General features: G+C 43.0%; 1 protein-coding gene across 1 annotated transcript in view; it reads right to left on the bottom strand.

Annotated features, from left to right (window-relative positions):
* LOC128949364 (inositol polyphosphate 4-phosphatase type II-like) overlaps positions 1-20,220 on the bottom strand; it is a 134,270-nt gene that overhangs the window by 56,405 nt on the left and 57,645 nt on the right. Inside the window, exons 8-10 of the mRNA XM_054294230.1 lie at positions 10,185-10,315; positions 7,041-7,145; positions 3,700-3,808 (exon numbers count right to left, since the gene is read on the bottom strand). Of these exons, the coding sequence (XP_054150205.1) occupies positions 3,700-3,808; positions 7,041-7,145; positions 10,185-10,315 (345 nt within the window). The remainder of the gene's footprint in view (positions 1-3,699; positions 3,809-7,040; positions 7,146-10,184; positions 10,316-20,220) is intronic.

Here is a 20,220-nt window from a genome sequence, read left to right as displayed (position 1 = left end):
TCTAAATTACGACGCATCTCCAACTTACATGAGCTACTCATGTCTACTAGACCCATGTCTAGTAGAAGTCATAATTCTGAGTATTTCAGCAAAGTGAATAATATAAACTGTCCCTCCTAATGAATTAGGAAAAACAAGCAAACCTCTGTCCCTCTGAGTAATCAAGAAACTGCCACAGTTCTGCCTTTGAGGTGGAGAGCCTGTTAGTGAGATGACTTCCAGAGTCAGATCTGGCACTACATCCACTGGAACCCTCAAGCAGCAGGCTCAGTGGATAGGGCAGGGACAAAGAGCAACAGTCTATGTTAATTGCAGTGAAGACATAGTCTTAAAAGTCTTGACACTTCTCTAATTCCCCATCAGGCTTTTCCCTCCCTTTATCAAAAAGTCCTTTTTGCAGGCTGAATCTGGCTAATGCTGTTATCAAGTTCACTCCTTTCTGGGATTTCCCTCAGTCTTTAAATCCTAGATAGTTTTCACTGATCTCCCACAGCTCTAGGCTTCACTGAATATTGCAGCAGAAAAGCTACAGACACCACTTGTAAGAAAGAGGGCAGTGACACCAAAGGTGTGGGCAGTTCTCATTGCAATTAAGTAAATCATAGCTTTTAAGTAAAGGAATTAGTGAAGAGAGAATGACTCTTCAGAATGAAGTGCACTACCAGACTGGTAATTATTTGGACAATTTAAACATTTTCAGAACCCTAGAAAGCACGACACAACTTCAAATATTTAGTTCCTCTCATAATTTGAGAGCAACTTTCTCAATCCCCCTAGAAGAATGTGTAATTATTTTTCAGAAACAACACGTTTGAAGTTTCTAACTGTTGTGTTCACACTGCTGCATGTATGACTAGCTGAGGTTTTCTGTGGCCTTAGCCTTCACAAACAGATATTCCCACTCACAAGTAAGCGACATTCCCTCCTCTGCAGCTACTTTTAAAGCTTACTGCTGCATGCAGCTCTGGTATGTAAGCACTGTTAGGCAGAAGAGAAACTTTTCACAGGTGTCCTAAGGCACAAACTGCATGAAACTTCTGCATTAGGGTAAAGGCCGCATGGGTAGGTCCAGTGCAGAATAGCAGCAGCATAATGAAAACATACCTCTCATATGTAAATTATGACTCAGGTACCTTTTGAAAACTGTATTATAATGCTTTCTGGGAAAAGTTTGAAAGCTTTCACTAAGCATATAAAACCACACTTGACCATTTCCATATATTGGCGCCATCATTAACCATAACCACATGACTGTCAGCGGTCATTTCAGTCCTAAACTTGCTTTATGGACATTCTTCAGATCACATACCAGAAACTTTTCACTTAAAAGAAAAGCCTTTCTTGCTCTCATTTCAGGTCCTATTTTTTTTTTATAATGTGCCTTTTATAAAAATTGGATATGACATTCCTGATGGTAATAAATGAGAGAAGAATTGCAAAGCCACTGCATTTTTGTAAATATTATTATACAGGACTTTCCCTTTGTGTCTGCACAAAGATTGATATTCTGTGTAATAGAAAAGATGCCAGAACTATCTTCACATACACATTTTCCACATTCTTCTGCTTGATAAACTTTCACAAAACATATGTCTCAGTCTTGTTTTTGTTTTGCAACTGCAAATGCTACCAGATAACTGTTTCTCTTTGTCTGCAAATTCCACAAGTCTAAGACTGCGCAAGAAATATATTGCAATATGCTGACACTGTTGAATATTTTGATAAACTGCTCTAATAATCAGACTGAAGGTCAAAAACACGCAAGGCAATTCTGTCACATCTAGACAGCTGCTAGGATTGGCTGAGAACTAGTCTCTTCCCACGTCCTGCATTAGGTCTTCAGCTCAGTTAGCCTAGAGAAAACGGCTGCTGAATCTGCATTTTTCCTGTTCGTTCTGTATTCTGACTGATATCGCAAGGTGTCACTTCTTCCTTCAACAAAATCTTCAGAAAATCTAGCCCCATCATAAAACAGGAAATTCAAATTGCAGAAGGTGCCCCGGGGGACACAAGGTGTCCTCAAAACACCTTTATCCAGCAAAATAAACAGGTGCATGCAAAGTAGCACTGTTGTCGCCAGAGTGAAATAAATTTGTCCATTATAAGATTGAGAATGTAGTAAGAAATGGTTCATTTTCTGAAAGGTGAGCACTGTGAGAACTGTAATGCTACTTTATATCATATAACTTTAAAGGATTATGTCTATTATATTATTTATATCTAGCGGCTTCAGTTATAAATTTTTATGATAAAAACCCACAAATCACTATTGCAACTGCATTAATCAGATAGTAAAGGAGAAAATACTTTAAGAAGTGTCTTCAGGCATTTTCTTCAACAGAAAACATGTACTTTCTAGGCCCTCATATGATGGGGATGAGGCTGCCCATACCAGTTTGCTGACAGCAGAATATTAACACCGAGTTTCTCGATGCGTCTTATGTGATCAACATGATGTACGTGTTTCATTGGCAGGTTTCAGCATCAGAGGTGGTCAGGGAAATGAAAGCTTTTCGAAGATTTAACAGGGTTTTTATACTGTGTAGGGCAAGCAAGACCCCCTCAATAATACAGCTTTCAAAGCAACTAGATCTGCTGGGTTTTGTTTGATGTTAATATTAATGCCAGCTCCTATTCAACCTAGAAGTCAACAGAAGAATTGAATAATTTCCCTTTTATTCTCTATGATATTTTATCCATGAAACTTTTTTGAGCATTGACTATAATGGAATTAATTTGCTGTGGACTGTCATGGTAATTTAGATCAGAGCACTCCCTCCCTGCTTTCCCTTTGGAATGCTGTAACACTGCAGTTGGCACCATCAGCTGGAGCACTGAGCAGTCACAACTACTGAAAAAATCTGAACAGCCACAGCAACAAACACAAATACATCCAATTCTTAGGAAAAGATGTGACTAACACTTTGGCGCATGTTCAACAGTGAACAAAGCATTTGAGCTCCACAATAAACTGAAACCTTTATTTTTGATTAGTCTTATTTTGGCTTTCTGAAGAATAAGAGTAGTTTGTTTTTTCACAGCGTACTAAAAATACTTCTACCTTAGCATACACCCAGGCCTGTCAGAAATAAAGCTGCTACCTTAAGTTACAATTTCTGTATTTAAAAATTGTCTACAGATACATTCCTCTTAGCACAAGAATTGCCAAAGAGATCGCTCATTCTGAACAGCAGGTTTTCAAGTACTGATATACCTCCAGCTTCCTAAAATACAAGGAAAAAAAATCATAATTTTGAACCATTAAGGTTGCAGAGGACCTCCAAGATCATCGAGTCCAACCTTTGACAGAACAACCCCCATATCAACTAAACCGCAGCACCGAGTGCCGAGTCCTGCCTTTTCTTGAGCACTTCCAGGGATGATGACTCCACCACAAGTCCCAATGCACAAAAACCCTTTACATGAAGAAATCCTCCCAACCTGAACACCCTGCAGCACAGCTTGAGGTAATTTCCTGTGTTTACTCAAAATTGGTCTTAACACAAGAACTAGAGCGTGTTTCAATTTTCATCAAAGCAGGGGAAAAAAGGGGAATATTTTATGAATGCAGTGTTCAATCCTACCAGATTTTAATCTTCCATTCATTCAGCAGGATAAACTGTTTTGTTATTCAGTGAGCTTATAGCATTTTAATGCAACCTTAATGGTATTTTCCCAGCTGTTGGAAAGAATACTTACTTTCGTCTTTCAGCCTCAAATTTACTCAGCAGTTTCCGGAGACCACCATTCTTAAATCCTTGGAAATGTGCTTCTGGGGCTCCCACAGTGATAACATCATACAGAGCATCTGGAATGGGAACAGAGGAACACAGACATCTGAATGCTTCTATCCCTAAATCATGGAAACACTATGACATCTATTCCACAAAAAGTAAGGACAAGTCTATATAATTTCCAGGGAATAATTGATAATCCATGTCCCAAGAAGGCCCAAGAGCTAATCAATCTTTCTATACAGCCACTGCACACTTTAAAAAGTTCATTTGATTTATGGCTATATGTAAATTATGTGCCACTGAGTAGAAGAATATTCCAGCTCTGCAGTTTACAAAGCTGACAAGTAAATTGGCCCATTGCGTATTCCACTCTATTGCCCCTTTCATTATTTAACTTGTAGTCATGTTCAAGCATTTTAGAGTCAAAAGAGACCATTTTGATGGAATAGTCTGACTGAATAATAGAGACTACTGAATCACAGCTAATAATTCCTGCATCAAGCTTGTCTCTTGGTTGAGTGAAGGCATCTCTTTGTTTAGGCATCTAATCTTGATTAAAAGATTTCAAATGACAACAAACTCACTGCATTCCCAGAGAAGTCAATTAGGCTAGTAAAAATCCCTATTCCTTTTCTAGCTTCAATTTGTTCGGATGTAATGCTACTGTACTTTCAGATATAATGGTGTTTAATGCTGAATTGGTGAGCCCTGCTCTAGGATATACACTTCTTATATATGTTTATAAACACAAAGTCAGTTGAGAAGCTACCAGAATAGGAAATAAATCATACTAATGAAATGCTTGCTGAGAAAACAATCTGTTGTCTCTTTCTGTATATACCTGGTGCCTTATGACATAGGGGATGAATTCTTTTTGTGGATATATGCTTACAGAACTGGAGGTGAAACATCATTTTTCAAAGAGCTCGTGATTGATTCTCAGGGTGGAGATGAAGATTTAATTACATCCCACACCACATAACTATTTTTTTCTAAGTTTAAAAATTTACATTTACAGTAAGTACCTGTTTTGTACCTGAACTTACTGGAGGTACAAAAGTGCAGTTCCGAATGCCTCATCTTTAAAATGCATTTCTAAAGGAAACGTTACAGGATGTTTTTTGAGAACTGTTTTATTCCTCAAAGAAGTTTCCCATGTAAATTAAAATCTAGACCTCTCCTAAAATAGAACTTGCATTGTGATGATAAATATGCCCAGAAGCATGAGCACTGTACAAATGATTCACAGTTAATGAACTATGCCTTACTTCCTGAGCTGAATCTCAGAACACATTTGCTCAAATTGATTTGAGCTCTAATGAGTTGGTGACTCTTCAATATCCACTTAAAAGGAGAAGTGACATAATTTCATTTGCCTAAGGTGAGCCTCAAGGTTCTTAAATAGCCCATTCTTTTAGGTCTTTATACAGATTATCACTAATACATATTCTTCAGCTATTAGGACTCCACTGATACTTGACAATAAGGAGGAGGAGGAGGCAGTCAGTGTCTTAAAATGGCCAGATGCAAAACAAAAACCACTTCAGTTCACCAAATCTATTTAAAACAAGCACATATTGCAAACAGAAACAAAAGCAAAGCTATGTCAATATACAGATTTAAGTTCTCTAGTATGATGAACAGAGCACAATGTGGGGTTTATCAAATGGATAAGGATACCATTGACCCATAGGAAAACAGTATTTTTCCTCAAAGCTACTCCTACTGAAAGCTTAAGCACACTTTCTCTTCCATTTCAGTACTCAATGACAACCCAAACAAAAGTTCAGGAAAAGCAAACCTATTATTATACATGTCAAACACAAAAAAACCCACATACCAATGTGTATATACAATAGATGGGATAAAAACCTATCTTGCATTCCCAAAATTAAGATATCTGATAGTGTAAGGGCTAATGACACCTCCATGGATCATTAGCTTGTTTAAATGCCACCTCCATGAATTTTTATTCTTCCCCTTCCAGTATCATTCTCCTGGTTATATTCCAGGTGTCCTTTGATATATGCCAAGCAAACCATGAGCTGAGAAAGACCAACTTCATATCGAAGTGCTGCCTATTCCAGATCAATTAGCAATTGCTGCAAACTGCTTAGCCTGCATGTATCTAATACAAGACACAGGGAAGAACATCAGTTAACTAACAGAGGCAGAGTTTTATAATTTGAAGATCCAAATTTGGAAGACAACTAGAACAATTCTAACATTTATCTCTTCCTGTACTCTTTTTGATTATCAATTAATGATGTGTGCAAAGCAAAATGGTTTTGGAGAAGAAGGGAGAAAATTCATTAAAAAGCAAAACAAAACTCCAGTACTGTAAAAGTTGTGGGTGCTTAAGTAAGTCACAGATTTCACTCAAATTCTCTTTTTATTTAGCAAATAGAACAGTGTCCTGTTCACAAAGAGGTTTTGTTGAAAAGACAACGTTAAGCTTCTGGCCCCCATTACAAACCTAAAAATCCTTTTCAGTTAATTAATTAACTTGAAAACATTAAATTAAAATCTGTGTTATCACATTATGTCACTATAAATCCCCATCTTGTAGAAATATTTGGAGGCACAGTTTTTTAGTAAAACAAATAACAAAATATTGAACCAACAAGTATCTAACAGATAATTGGAAGCCCCTGTGTCCCAATTTAGAAGTGGATGTATACTCACACAGTACAAAACAGGAAATTTACCACTGTTTTTATTTCCTGTTTTACAATCTTAGATGCAGAGTGTATTAATAAGGCAAAAACCGTATCAGAATGTAATTTCTGTGTTTGTAGTTACAGCAAATTTATCAGATCTCAATTGATCAACAAATTATTCACTGTGCCATTTGGTCATATATATGTATCAATATGATCTTTGATCTGTAAAGGAAGCTGCTAAAATCATATGCAAGTGGCAACAACAGAATTCTGTGTTAAAAAGAACCACAGACCATGTTAGAGAAAGTTATCCCCCTTTCCAGGGGATGTTGGAAGTTTGCAGTATTTTCACTCAACACTGAGCCAAAATAGCACATATTCTCCATTTACTTATTTGCTTGAAGTGTCATAGGAACAACATGAGCACATTCTTGGAATCTGTTTTTAGAAAAGAACTTGGAAGAAATTTAGTTAACCAGCCCCTAGTTTTCCAAGATGTGCAGTAATTGTCCACAACTTGTGGCATCAGAAGACGAGGCAGGGAAATTCCTTGCAGAGCTTTGACTTTGGATGTGATTTCTAGATTTCAGTGAAACTGTGTTTCAAAGCACACTTAGTCATACTTGGGGAATTTCTTTACCTTTCAATCGAGGACTATGCACATGCATTCTTTGCAGATGAAGATTTATTGGGATGAATTCTAGTGTTTTTTCTCCTTTGCTACAGCTTGATTTAAAGGAAGAACCTGAAAAACAAAAGTTTAAAGAATCATTGTCTTAACTACCCAGATGTTTTTGTATTCCTTTTAATGGGAGACAATACTTGTATGTGAGGAGTTGTCTTTAATTTACCTTCAATGGATAATTATATATTAGGAGATGAAATGTTCACTGAGTCTCAGCATGTATCCATACTGGAAGCAGCAAAGCAGCATTTAATTCACAGAGCAATCTAACTGTTTTATTCTGGGAGACAGATACTCTTCCCTGCTGTCTGAAATCAGTCTGTAGTCTGCTGGAGACAACGCAGCAGTTAATGTGCATTGTGTATATTCTGTGCTAAAACTGCGAGGTTACAGAGCTATGATGGCACTGCATTTTTCCAAGTAAGATTATTTTCTTTGAAGAAAAGTATTGTATTGAATAGGCTATGCGTTCTTCCTAGAAAGGTCAAATAAAGAAACACAAACTATCTTAAGAAAAGCTATATATTTGTTCAGAGGAGGCATGATGCCTTGGAAAAACAAAACAAAACAAATTAATATGGCTGTATATTTCCAAAACATTAGAATTTGAGTAGTTTTTTGGTAGCGTAAAGAAAAATAATTAAAGTCCGACAGCATTAAAATATAATTTACCTGAACACATTTAATACAGAATCTGTATAAAATAAAAGGGTGTAGATTAGGAAAGAGAGGTGGCCTAGTCTTCTAACTCAGGCAGCCCAACGTTCACCTAGGCCACTTTTCCAACATTCTATCATTTCGCCAACTATTAATTACTAGAACTAAAATTCCTCTCACTCAGATGGAATTTTTAAATAAGTTTTGCCAAGGTTCAGCCTTTTTTTGAAGCAAACACATAAAAAGATAAAGAAAATATTTTAAATTGTTTTTTGCTTGCCCAATCAAGACTTGCTAGTGTTTATCTGTTGAAACTGCCACAGGACTGAGCACTGAGCCTCCCAATATAAACCACTCTGCCAGAGGGCACCAACGATGCTCCAGACCAGCCAAGCATGCTCAGGCTGCTCCCTAAGTTAGGAACTTAAAATTATAATTTAATACAGATGAAGAGCACAGCCAGGAGTCAAAATTTTAGATTAGACAGGAAATCCCATGATGCAGATTGAAACAAACAAATAATTTTCAAAGTTCCACTCCCTCCCAATATCACCAAATCTGTGCTTTAGAGTTACCTGAAATTACTGGGCTTTTTGTTTCCTAACACTTATATCTTCCTGGTATATTTCCTTACAATAAAATGCTTTACATTCTCTCAAATTCTCCCATAACTGAGGATAAAAGTGTTTGCCAAAACAACTCAAATCTGAAATAGTTTTAACTTTCTTAAACATCCATTTTCAATAAATATGCTGGTAAACCAAAATTGCTGTCTAACACTAATGTGGCTTCCTCATACTTCCACAGCAATCTCTCAACTTCAAAAAGAAATTAGGTGGTCTCCTAACAGCCTTCTCCACTAAATTCCCAAATAGTTTGGTTGAGTTCAAGTGGGTATCACTCAAAAAGCCCAACGTGAGATTATTGTGCTGGGGAAGCATGAGCATATTTTGGAGAAATTTTATTTGCAGGTGCCATCTGCCCTTCTGAACAATTCAACACAAACTCAGGCGATGTTTTAGGATGAAGAAAGACACCTGCACTGGCTACACTGAACAGCAAAATGGTTTTTGGCATGCCTTGAAATATGTTGACCTGAAAAGTCTGAATTAAAATTGTACTCACATCCCTAATCTTAGCAATTTCTACTTCATAAGTACTTGAATTTCAACGTGCTCCCAACGTAACTATTTGTTCAACTACAGTATTAAATCAAATCTATGTCTGGCTTGCTTTTCTGATCTTGTATACAATCTTGTATTAGACTGCTTTGTTTTCTGATTAATGTCCCTTTCTCTTTTACATGTGCTGATTTGCTCCTCCCGGATGACCTCAGTTTCCCAGGACCACATTATTTCTCTCAAGACCCAATTAAGATGGGTCCTTTAACATTATAAACCCTTTAGAAAGCCACTTTGCACAACACAGGTCTTGCAGGGTTTATGTTTAAGAGATTATATTGTCTGTTTTTTAAAATCTCAAAATGTCCCCTCAATATCTTCCTGAATGTTATAATTATTACATTGGATCTGTCATTATCTATATTTATTGGCTTGTTTACGACACTTTATGGAGCGCTTTCAAGATTAATTAGGCAAAGATTGAAAATACATATAGATACTATTTAAAACAGAATCAGGAAGTGCCATACTGGGCTAGACAGTAGATGCCAAAATTGGAACTGGGATATTCTGATGATGACAAACAATCATAAATACAAGAAACGTCACTTCTGCCAACAAAATGGAAATAATTATACAACATTTAGTGCAACACAAGAGCTTTTTCCCCCACCAAATATTTAAGCAGCTGACCGACTGCTTTCAAAAAGGTGACTTTCAGTTAGAGACTGGTTTTTTTTAATACACTCAAATCGGATTTCTCCTTTTCTGTGACCAAGATCTCTGCATCCAGCTCTGGGCTCCCAGCGCAGGAGGGACACACACCTGCTGGAGTGAGTCCAGAGGAGGCCACAGAGATGCTGATTGGAACAGTTCAGCTTGGGAAAGAGATTTCAGGCTGATGCAATTGCAACCTTACTGCCTCAGTACCTGGAGGGAGCTTACAATAAAAGCTGGAGCGGGACTTTCTACAAGATCATGTGATGACAGGACAAGGGGATTCAAACTTAAATGAGGAGATCTGGATTAGACATAAGGAAGAAATTCTTTAATGTGGAGGGAGGTGAGACACTGGAACAGGCTGCCCAGAGGAGCTGGGGATGCCCCATTGCTGGAAGTATTCAAGGCCAGGCTGGATGGGAGTTTGAGTAACCTGGTCCAGGTGGGCTAGAACTTGATAATCTTTAAGGTCCCTTCCAATCCAAACCATCCTTTGATTCTAAGATTTTTATGTATTTTATTCCCACTGAATATGCCAGTATTTTATAGCTAACAATCTAGTAAGCTCTGAAAGGTTCCAGATAAAATCACAGATTCCCACCTGTATGCTTCCCAAGCTCTGCCAGAGTGTCCTGGTACATGCTCAGCAACTGATCACAGTGAGCAATTACACTTTTGCGCATGTTGTCCCAGTGAGGAGCAAGCTCTCCCAGGTCTTTAAGCTCCTGATTCCTGTACCAAAAAGCAAAAAGGGAAGGCGCTAATTAACTCATTAATCTATCAAGGTTCATCCAAATTAATCTAAAACAAGTTTGCTACAAAACATCAGAAAGATTTCTAATTGAAATAAAATCCGTTTTCGGACTGCTTGTGAGATCTGCTTTTCATCTCTCTTTTACAAGTAAACAATAAATTATGTCAGTAGATAATGCAGTAACTTTTGTGCTCAAAACTCATCTGGTATAAATGCAGTAACCTTCAAAATGAAATACCACTTCTTTCATGAAGGAAAGAAGGCTTCCAGGCTCCAGAGAGTTGTGCTCAGAGCAAGTAACTTTATCTCAAGAGATATTAAACAACATTGGAAAGAATATAAAGTTTCTTTTTCCTGCAAAACTTTCAGTATGGTTGTTTTGATGCACTACTCTTTGTATACTTTCATAAACATTTCATAAACACATATTTCTAGCAGTGTTTCTACAAATTCAGTTTAATCAACACATCAGCTCTCACCACATTTCTTCAGGATTCAAAACAAAATATACACAAAAAATCCCAACACCTGCTCCCTAAAATGTCATGTCCAGTGTTCATCAGGTCAAAAAAGTACTGCTGTGGTAACCAAACAGGTCACTGGAAATCCAAAAGGAAATCCTTTAGTAAATTATCAGTTTTCCTGTACACTCCTGAGAGCTGACCTGAGTGAAATAGAGATCATCTGAATTTCCTGCACAAACAAGCTTAGTATTTTGGGCTTTCTGTTTGGTTTTTCCTCTTGCAGAGGAAGTTTCTCCTGTATCTCTCCCAAAGCCATTTTGTGGGACCTGCTTTTAAGGAAAATAAAAGATCTTCAGTCAGTCTTCAAACATCTGGAATTTAACAGGAGAAAATGTTTGCAACACAACCAGTTTTCATTATTTTCCTTGGAGCATCAAGAAGAGTGTTCCACTGTAATTCTTGGAAGTCTCCAAAAAGTCTTCCAGAAGACAGTTCTTGCATACAGAAAAATTATGTAAGAAAAAGCAAAAATAGGGTAGAAGAGGTGGAAAGAGGGAGGAAAGGACCAGTGAGCTTGCAGCGCAGGAACACAGAGCTCACTTATGTGAGCAGCAGATCTGACCATTAGTCAAAAAAGCCTTAAAATGACTTCTTAAATGGAACAGCAACACACTGGTGGTGCTTTCCCCATCATTATTAGCTTTGCATTAGTGTGAGCAGTGCAGTCAGAACAAGCTCCATAGGCAGACCTCTGCTCCTGGTGTAGGTGACAATCAAAACCAGAGAGACTGCACTGGAAGCGGAATTAAAGCATTGCATTTGTACATGTTCTTGAAAATATCAACATGGAAACAAAGACACAACACATGGACTTGCTGACAGTCTATGTTAACGATATTATTACTTTCTGCCATTTAATTGCTCCTGAAGCTGAACCAATTAAACTTTCCTCCAGCAATACAAACTGGTAATGCTGTAGCATAAGAACAATCTGTCACGAAGGGATTTAAGAGGATAAACCAAACATTCTCAGGGACCATTTTCTTTGCCAGTTTTTAGCAGTATAACATGAGGTTCCCTTTCAATTAAAATCTTAGGGCTTCCTTCTCAGCAAAATGTGTAAAATTTGTCAGGGTATGCAATTTTGTTTATGTGCAGCGATAATGTTTTGGCCCTTAATATTTATGGTGTCTGATTTAATAGTTTTAGCAACAATGTTTGGACCTGGCTGGCTTCCAAAACTTTACTACTCCTTCTGTATAGGAATAGAGTATTCTATCCAAGAACTACATCCCTGCCTCCATCTAAGCTCATGCCTGGAGCTGCTGGTCTCAAACTGAAGTTTGAGAGTTAACTCCACTGACATCAATAGCAATGGGAATATTAATTTTAATAGGTCTTCAAGAAATATCAAATCCTGTCCCCATTACTGGTGACAAGGTTGGTATTTGTTTCTCCTCAGAAACATGTACAAATCAATGAAGTAAAAATTCAGTCTTCAATATGTGGCAAAAAAAGACACATCAACAATGCTTAAAGTGAGAGTACAGCGCTATAGCAATCTAGAGCATACACAGCGTGGAAATTTTAAAGACTACGATTTCTGAATTTATTTGCATTTTAAACTCCAGCAAAATCAAAACCATTAGAAAACAGGATTATATGGCAGACACTTCCATAGAAAACAGTCTCATAGCCTCACTTTATATCTATTTCTTTTTCTAATGAAATTATAGAAGACAGAGCATTTAAATTGGATTTATGTCTCGTGGTCTTTTTACAGTTTATCACTGCTGTTGTTGACTCCATAAAATTCTGAGTTATGAATGAAAAAAGAGTTGTCTTTTCTATATCTAAACTCCATCAACAATACTCCACAGTACCAAGCTTTATTATTATTACATGAAAGGCCTTTTCTAAAAGTACACAGAGTGGAAAAACCATAATATTTTCCATTTTTGAAAAAGTTTACAGTTCACACTAATACAATTGTTGAAATTTTTAATAATATTTTAATACTTTAATGTTAACTTATTTCATTGAATAACTTTAAAAATCCACTTCAACCAGTAACTGTGTCAAACAACAATTGTGCTATTAAAAAGCACATAAGCTGAAAATGCTGTATGAAGGCCAAGTAGCAATTTTTTATACATACAGCTTCAAAAATCTAATGATGTGTTTCCTAGTAAAGCAAACATGACAAATTCAAAACCTAGAAGACTAAGTGATTTTGGCCTCCGCTAAGCAAAATGAGCTTCTGAAATCTACTTTTGCAAAACATCAGTGCGCGAGGGCGTACACAGCCCTAAGTCCGGCTAGCTGAAGGGGTAAAGCGGCCGACGCCCCTGCGCATCTGAGGCCAGCCCCCCTTGGCGTCCTGGCCTCGGGCTGGGCTGGATTGCGGACTTGGGTTCGCGCTGGACGAGACGAGAGAGGAGGCGACCACTTGCTGGGGGTAAAACGTCAGTTTATTGAAGAGCCCACATGCAGCACAGGGCAAACCAACAGGTGGAAAAACCCACAGCAAAAATGGCCCCGAACACGGGGGGGAGACAGAGTTTTACAGGGAAGGGGTGGAGACGGGAGGGGAAGCCCAGCTAACCAATAGGGGAACATGTGGGGAGGTACATAAGAAAACTGACACAAGAACTTATCCAATAAGGAGGGGCCCTGGGACGCCAGCCAACTATGACCCCCAGAGAGAAGAATGTTCTCGAAAGCAGGGAGGAGTGGGGGGTGATTGACTGGGCCCAGGGAGGAGGAAAACTTTACTTATATGGTGGGATAAGGGAGGAGCAGTTATGTAACTTGAGAGACTGACAAATAAGGGGGACAGGGGTAACCGTGGTAACATAACTGCCAAAGACTCTGTGGCGGGAAAACTGGAGGGGGAAGAACCATCTTACAAAGAACAGGGAGAGAATAATACCTAAAATGGGGGAACAAAACAAGAAACTTAAAAACACACTACAACATCTCCCCGTTTCTTAACAAATAAAATAAAAAGAACGGGAAGTCCACAGAAACTTAAAATTCAGGATCTCGCGGCTGGTCCGGCCAGGCCTCGCTTTCTTCGAGCTGGAATCCGCCCGCCCCTGGGTGGTCGAAGGACGGTGCGGTCGCCCCTTCCTCATCTGTAGCTTCTTCGGCCTCCGAGGAGAGGTCTTCCAGCTCGATGGGCTTGTCCGACGGGACTGCGGCATGGTTGACAGATGCTGAGGTATCTCTGACCATTAGTCTCTGGACCAAACCGCGGATCAAAATAATGAAAACTAAAAGTACTAATTAACTCAGAACAACCTTGCAAACAGATTCTATTATGGAACCGGCCCACCCGCTGAGGCCCCAACCCTTGAAAATGTCCCCCAGCCAGTCAGAGGTTTCTTGCTTGACCTGATGGACAAGGTCTTGCAGCCTCTTGATGGAATGTCTGGCGTCCTCGGCTCGAGAGGATAGGTTCAGGCAGCAGAGGCCCTCAAACTCCTCACAGTGATGATGATGGAGCAGCAATAGAAAATCTATTGCTGCTCTGTTTTGGAGTGTCGCCTTCCTTGTTATTTCCTCGTCTGTGAGGAGGTCGTAGAGCGCGGCCGAAGTAAAATTTGCTTGTTTAGCCACCCAACACTCTAGACAGCCCAATTCACCTAGAGCCTTCGCCACCGATACCCAAGGCAACAAGATGGTAAAGGCGACGGATTTTGAGTGTGACCAATGAGTAATTTCATCATCACAATCCTCAATGAGATCCTTGAGATCTCTTTTAGGTCTAGCCAATTTAGATGTGATGTTTGTCTTCTTCCAATTGATAATTTGAGTGACGTTGGGGGTAAACAGTGTCAGCCGGCCAAAAGTGCACGGCCCTTCCGACCAGGCCAGAGGGGATGCCTGCCCACGCCCGGTCGCCACAATTAAAAACACGCCTCGGGGAAGGGAGTAAGGGGTCCGTCTGGTAGTGGTGGGGCTGAGGATCTTTAGGACAGCCTTACACCACTGCTTAGCTTGGTATTCTAACTTGGACTGCAGCACTACCTCACTACCCCTCTCGACGGGGGTGATTGTATAATCAAACTGAAAGCAAATTGATGCATTGGTCGAACCGAGGAAATGTAACTCTGTGGGCTCGGAGGGTGCAGGATCTAGCCTGCTCACTCCGTCTCTCCAGGCGTTGGAGGAATCACAACTGGGGAGGATAGTGAGGCTCTGGGCTAGGATAGCATTAAAGGCACTTTAGAAGGCAGGGAGAAACTCGCCTGGAGAGAAAGGGATCCCCACAAGGCGACATCGGGTCCTCTGCTGCGCCGGTGTCTAGGCATATACTGTCCTGTCCTAACGATTGAGCCAAGGCACGCCAGACGTTGACTTTCCGCTGGGGGATGACCCACGGCTCCGAAGGTGGCAAAAGGAGTCCGCAGGTCGTCATGATCGCCATTAGCAGGCTAGGGATGGGAGTCAGCGATGTTGAAACGGGGGCCATGGGGGAGATGTAACTGAAATGAGATAAGATAGTAAAAGTATGATGAATTCACAAAAATGGTTCTTCTCCAAACAACCAGTTTAAGTAAAACATACAGGGGGTAAGAGCTGGAGCAGGGGGTGAATGGGAGGAAACATGACATAGGAGGTCAAGGGGTGGAGGAGAAGCTGGAGGAGAGGGCTCTTCTGTAACTGGGGGAAGATCTGGAAAGAAAGACAAAGATTGATGGTGTGGTTTCCTCCGCCAACGCCAACAAGCTTGCCGGACTTGTGGTACTGCCTCCTTCTTAGTCCTCTGTTTCGGGACGAAGGGCCTGACCCACTTAGATGGAATCCACCTGGGGCCTGAGGGAGTGGACACGCAGGCATATCCCCTCCCCCAGGTCACCAGGTCAAAGGGGCCCTCCGTCCGCCAGGTCTCCGGATCTTTTACAAAAACCGGTGGCCTGGCTTTAGGCTGCAGCTGCTGGTGACTGCCAAAGTGCCGGACCACTGGAGGATTTTGGCTGTCAAAAGAGCAATTTAGAAAGTTAAGCGTGTACAATGCCCTTGACAGCCGGACGTGGGGGGTCTCCACCTTCATCGCCGGTTGTTGCCGGGATAAGATCTTCTTAAAGCTCTGGTGGGCCCTCTCCACCATGGCTTGGCCTGTTGGGGAATAGGGGATGCCAGTCATATGGACTACTCCCCATTGCTGCAGGAAGCTCCGCAGCTCCTTGGAGGTATACGCAGGGCCATTATCTGTTTTTAGGGCCCTAGGGATGCCCAAGACAGCGAATGCCTGAAGCAGATGCTTCTGCACATCCGCTGCCTTTTCACCTGTGTGGGCAGAAGCATAGATAGCCCCAGAGAAGGTATCAACTGAGACATGGACGTAACACAATCGACCAAAAGATGGGACATGCGTCACGTCCATCTGCCACACTTCGCAGCTCGCCAAACCTCGGGGATTGGCCCCTGAGGCCACAGTAGGCATCTGATCTTGTTGGCATTGGGGACATGTGGCCACTATCGCCTTGGCCTGATCCTGTGTCAGACTGAACTGCCGGACCAGGCCAGGCGCATTCTGATGGAAAAGTTGGTGACTGATCTTAGCCTGGCCGAACACGTCTGGGAGAGGGGCCTGCGTAACAGCAGCCACGGCCAGAGAGTCGGCACAACGGTTGCCTTCCGCAATAAACCCGGGCAGATCAGTATGTGATCTCACATGCATAACATAAAAAGGGTGCTCGCGGTGGGAGACTAGCTCGACGAGCCTGTTAAGCAACTCAAATAATCTTTTGCTGGTGACCTCTTGAAGAACCGCAGACTCAGCTTGAGACACTACACCTGCGACATATGCAGAATCTGTAACCAAATTAGAAGGCCCAGGGAACCTCTGGAATGCCCTGACGACTGCGTCCAACTCAGCAACTTGTGGAGAGCCCTCCACAACAACAACATCAGTCTCCCACTGCTGAGTCTGAGGATCTTTCCAGGTCATTACTGACTTGTGGGATGCTCCAGACGCGTCTGTGAAAACTGTCAAGGCATCCAGCAGCTTCCTGCTCTGAACCTTTTTCAGCGATAATTTAAACTCCGAATTGAATAATTTGTGGGCCGGCCGATCTACTGCGATGCGCCCGGTGTAGCTGTCGAGTGCAAACTGAAGATATTCATTAGTTTGCAGCAGTTCTTCAAAGGTCTTTAATTTGAGTTGTCCTGATTCTAATTTAATTGGGATATGTATGCATGCGAAATCACACCCCGCCAGCTCCCTGATCCTCGATCTTGCTTTGAGGATCAGTTCGGCTACCAACTCCTGTGGCCGTGTCATTCTTTTGGACCGATGGTGGCTGAGAAACACCCACTCTATAATTAAGAGGGGGTCACCCAGCCCCTGGTCCTTTACACTGGTGTCCCACTGGTGTATCACGCCATGGAGATGTGGCAATTTTCTCAGTATAATAAATTTGAAGGGCAGGCCCGGATGGTAACGGTGGGCCTGCCTGGCCAAAATAACTTTCTGTATCTTCTCCAAAGCCACCCCTGCCTCTGGGGTGAGAGCCCTAGGGGAACTCAGCCCCTCTCCCCCTTTCAACAAATTGAAAAGGGGGGCTAGGTCTTCAGTTGAAATGCCTAGCCAGGGTCTCACCCAATTTAAAGACCCACACAGCTGATGGACATCCGCTAGGCTCTGGACTTTTGTCCTAATAGCCAATTTCTGCGGAACAATGGTCCGCTTTGTGATTTCGAGGCCCAGGTATTTCCAAGGTGGCATCCGCTGAATTTTGTCCTGCTGGAGCTCGAACCCTGCAGCAACCAACGCATTGGTTGTCAGGTCAAGCGCATGGGCAAGCAGACTGTGGTCGGGTGCACACACGAGGATGTCGTCCATGTAATGGTGAATGATGACGGCATCCCCGAGGGCTGTACGTATGGGTGACAGCAGCAAAGCGACATACCATTGGCAGATCACAGGGCTGTTCTTTAGGCCTTGCGGAAGCATTCGCCAATGATAGCGCTTGGCTGGGGACTCACGATTGATGGATGGAACCGTGAACGCAAAGTGCGGGGCATCGTCTGGGTGCAGGGGAATCTGGAAAAAACCATCTTTTATATCTATAACTGCCAAATTCCAGTTTTGGGGGAGCATTGCTGGGGAAGGCATCCCTGGCTGAAGAGGACCCATGTCCATTATTTGTTCGTTAATTTGGCGGAGGTCGGTCAGGAGCCGCCACTTGTCCTTATTAGGCTTCTTAATGACAAACACTGGGGAGTTCCAAGGTGACATTGTCTCCACCAGGTGGCCTTTCAGTAACTGCTCCTGAATGAGCTCATTGAGCGCTTTTAATTTTTGCTTGTTGAGTGGCCACTGCAAGACCTGTACTGGTTTATCTGACAGCCAATTCAGCTTCCAGGTCTGGCGCTCCTCAGTGGCCACTGCCCGAAAAACCTGGGGAGCCTTTGGGAGGTCAATTCTGGCTCCCCGCTGGGCTAGTAGGTCCCTTCCCCAGAGAGGCTCGGTATAATCTAAAACGAACGGGCGTATAGAGGCCAACTGCCCATCGGGCCCCTTAATTTGCACAATGCTCTTAGATTGATTGGCCAATTGAAGGCCCCCAACACCTGAGATTGTGCCCGCAGCGCTTTGCAAGTCCCAATGTGACGGCCACTCCCGAGAGGGAATGATCGTCACATCCGCACCTGTGTCCAAAAGACCCCTCACGATCTTTCTGTCCCCTCCCAACGAGAGCTGACAAGTCAGGCGGGGCTTCTCCCTCCCCACCAGCTGTGCCCAGGCTACTGTCGGAGGCGATGTCTTCTCCACGGAGTTCTTCCAATTATCTTTATCTGGAACCGGAATAGCCTGGGCAATGATCTGTCCCTTAGGGAGGAAGAGTGGGGGTCGGACACAGTACAGCCCTACCGCGAAACGGTCCCGGTCGGTAGTTACTAGACCAGGGACGATGTGAATGTCTCGCGGTGTGTGCTTTGTGTCCCCGACGACTGTCCACCTGCAACGTCCAAGTTTCCTCCAGCGACCCGGGTGTTGCAGGTCGACAGACACCAGCTGGATGTCACTACTAGGGAGATAGAAGTCCCTAGTTAGCTGCAGCCTGTAGGGACAGAGGACATGGTGTCAAGCGCAGGTGTAGGCTGAATACCACAGGTATGTGTCAAGTCTGGTACTAAGTAAGACAAATCCGGCAGTGTGTACGGCAGCTCTCTGTCGTCTCCTCCCTCCCCGCTTGTTGTTAAGTGGCCTGCCGCATTTTTGTCTTCGCGCAGGGAGGGGCTGCGCTCCAGGCCTAGTTTTTTGTGCCCTTACTCTCCTCCTTTTCCCGCTTCCTTCTATACTCCAAATAATCTAATCGCATCTGGCATTGAGGCATCCAATGCCCTGTCTTGCCACAGAGGTGGCAGGGGTGGGTGGCTGTTGATCTTCTGCCGGACCCGGGTGTTGGGGGCCCGGCAACGGGGGCAGCTTCTATATCAAAGAAGTCCGGTTCGGGGTCCTCCGCAAAAGCCACTGAGGCTCTTTTAGGCCGCGATGGTAAGGATACCTGGCCTACCACGGCCTCTATCATGGCCTCCACCGTGGGCCGGGGACTTCGAGGGAGCCTCCTGATGGCCTTCCGACACTCTAGGTTGGCGTTGCTATACGCCATCCTCCAGAGCATCTTCTCCCTGTCGTCGTCCCCGGTCGCCCGCGCCTCCACGTATCTGTAGAGGCGCTCGATAAAAACCATGTAAGGCTCTTGCGGCCCCTGCCGGACTTCATCGTCCTCCCATTGGGAGGTCATCACCTCTAGCTTATAAAAGGCCCGCTCTGCTGCCTTAGCGGTCTCTACAAGCTGAGACGAGAACAAGGCCTTTGCTTGAGCTATCCCCTCTGCCCACTGTCCCTCGCCTAAAAGATATTCTTGGGAAATTGCCAAACCGTCCGCGTCATGAGACACTGAAGGATTCCCCCAAAGAATCGGGAGAACCTCCACTATCTCCCTCCTCCATTCCCCCACCCAGACCCTAAACTCCATGGGTCTTGTTAAACTAGAGAAAAGGGCCCTCAGGTCCGCCGGCACCAGATCTCCCTGTGCAAGGGCATTCCGGAGCATACCCCAGAAGTATTCAGACCCGCGGGAGTAGTCCTTCTGCGCCTTGCACAGTTTCTTAATCCAGGCCTGTGCTAAAGGCACCCACTGGGCCTGAGAGCTCCCCTCCCCGCTGAGGTGGTACGTAACCGGAGCGGCTTCCAATAAAGGCGCCTGCCCCGGCTTCCAGTCATCCATCCCCCCCCACCCCGAACACAAGGCGTGAGAACCGGAAGGGGGAGCGTGGGAACCGGAGTTGGAGGAGGTTGAGGCGGAGTCTGGCAATGGGGCAGGGCGAGGGAGTGGGCGCGGCACACCGCCCCTCTCCGCCCCCTGGGTGGAGTTCGGAGGCGGAGCAGAGTATGAAGG

This window comes from Melozone crissalis, unplaced genomic scaffold (genome assembly GCF_028551555.1).
Source record: "Melozone crissalis strain CALT ecotype California unplaced genomic scaffold, PUWL_Pcris_2 ptg000223l_1, whole genome shotgun sequence".
NCBI classification, from domain to species: Eukaryota; Metazoa; Chordata; class Aves; order Passeriformes; family Passerellidae; genus Melozone; species Melozone crissalis.
The sequence above is the reverse complement of the archived record's forward strand: the minus strand, read 5'-3'. Positions and strand labels throughout refer to the sequence as shown.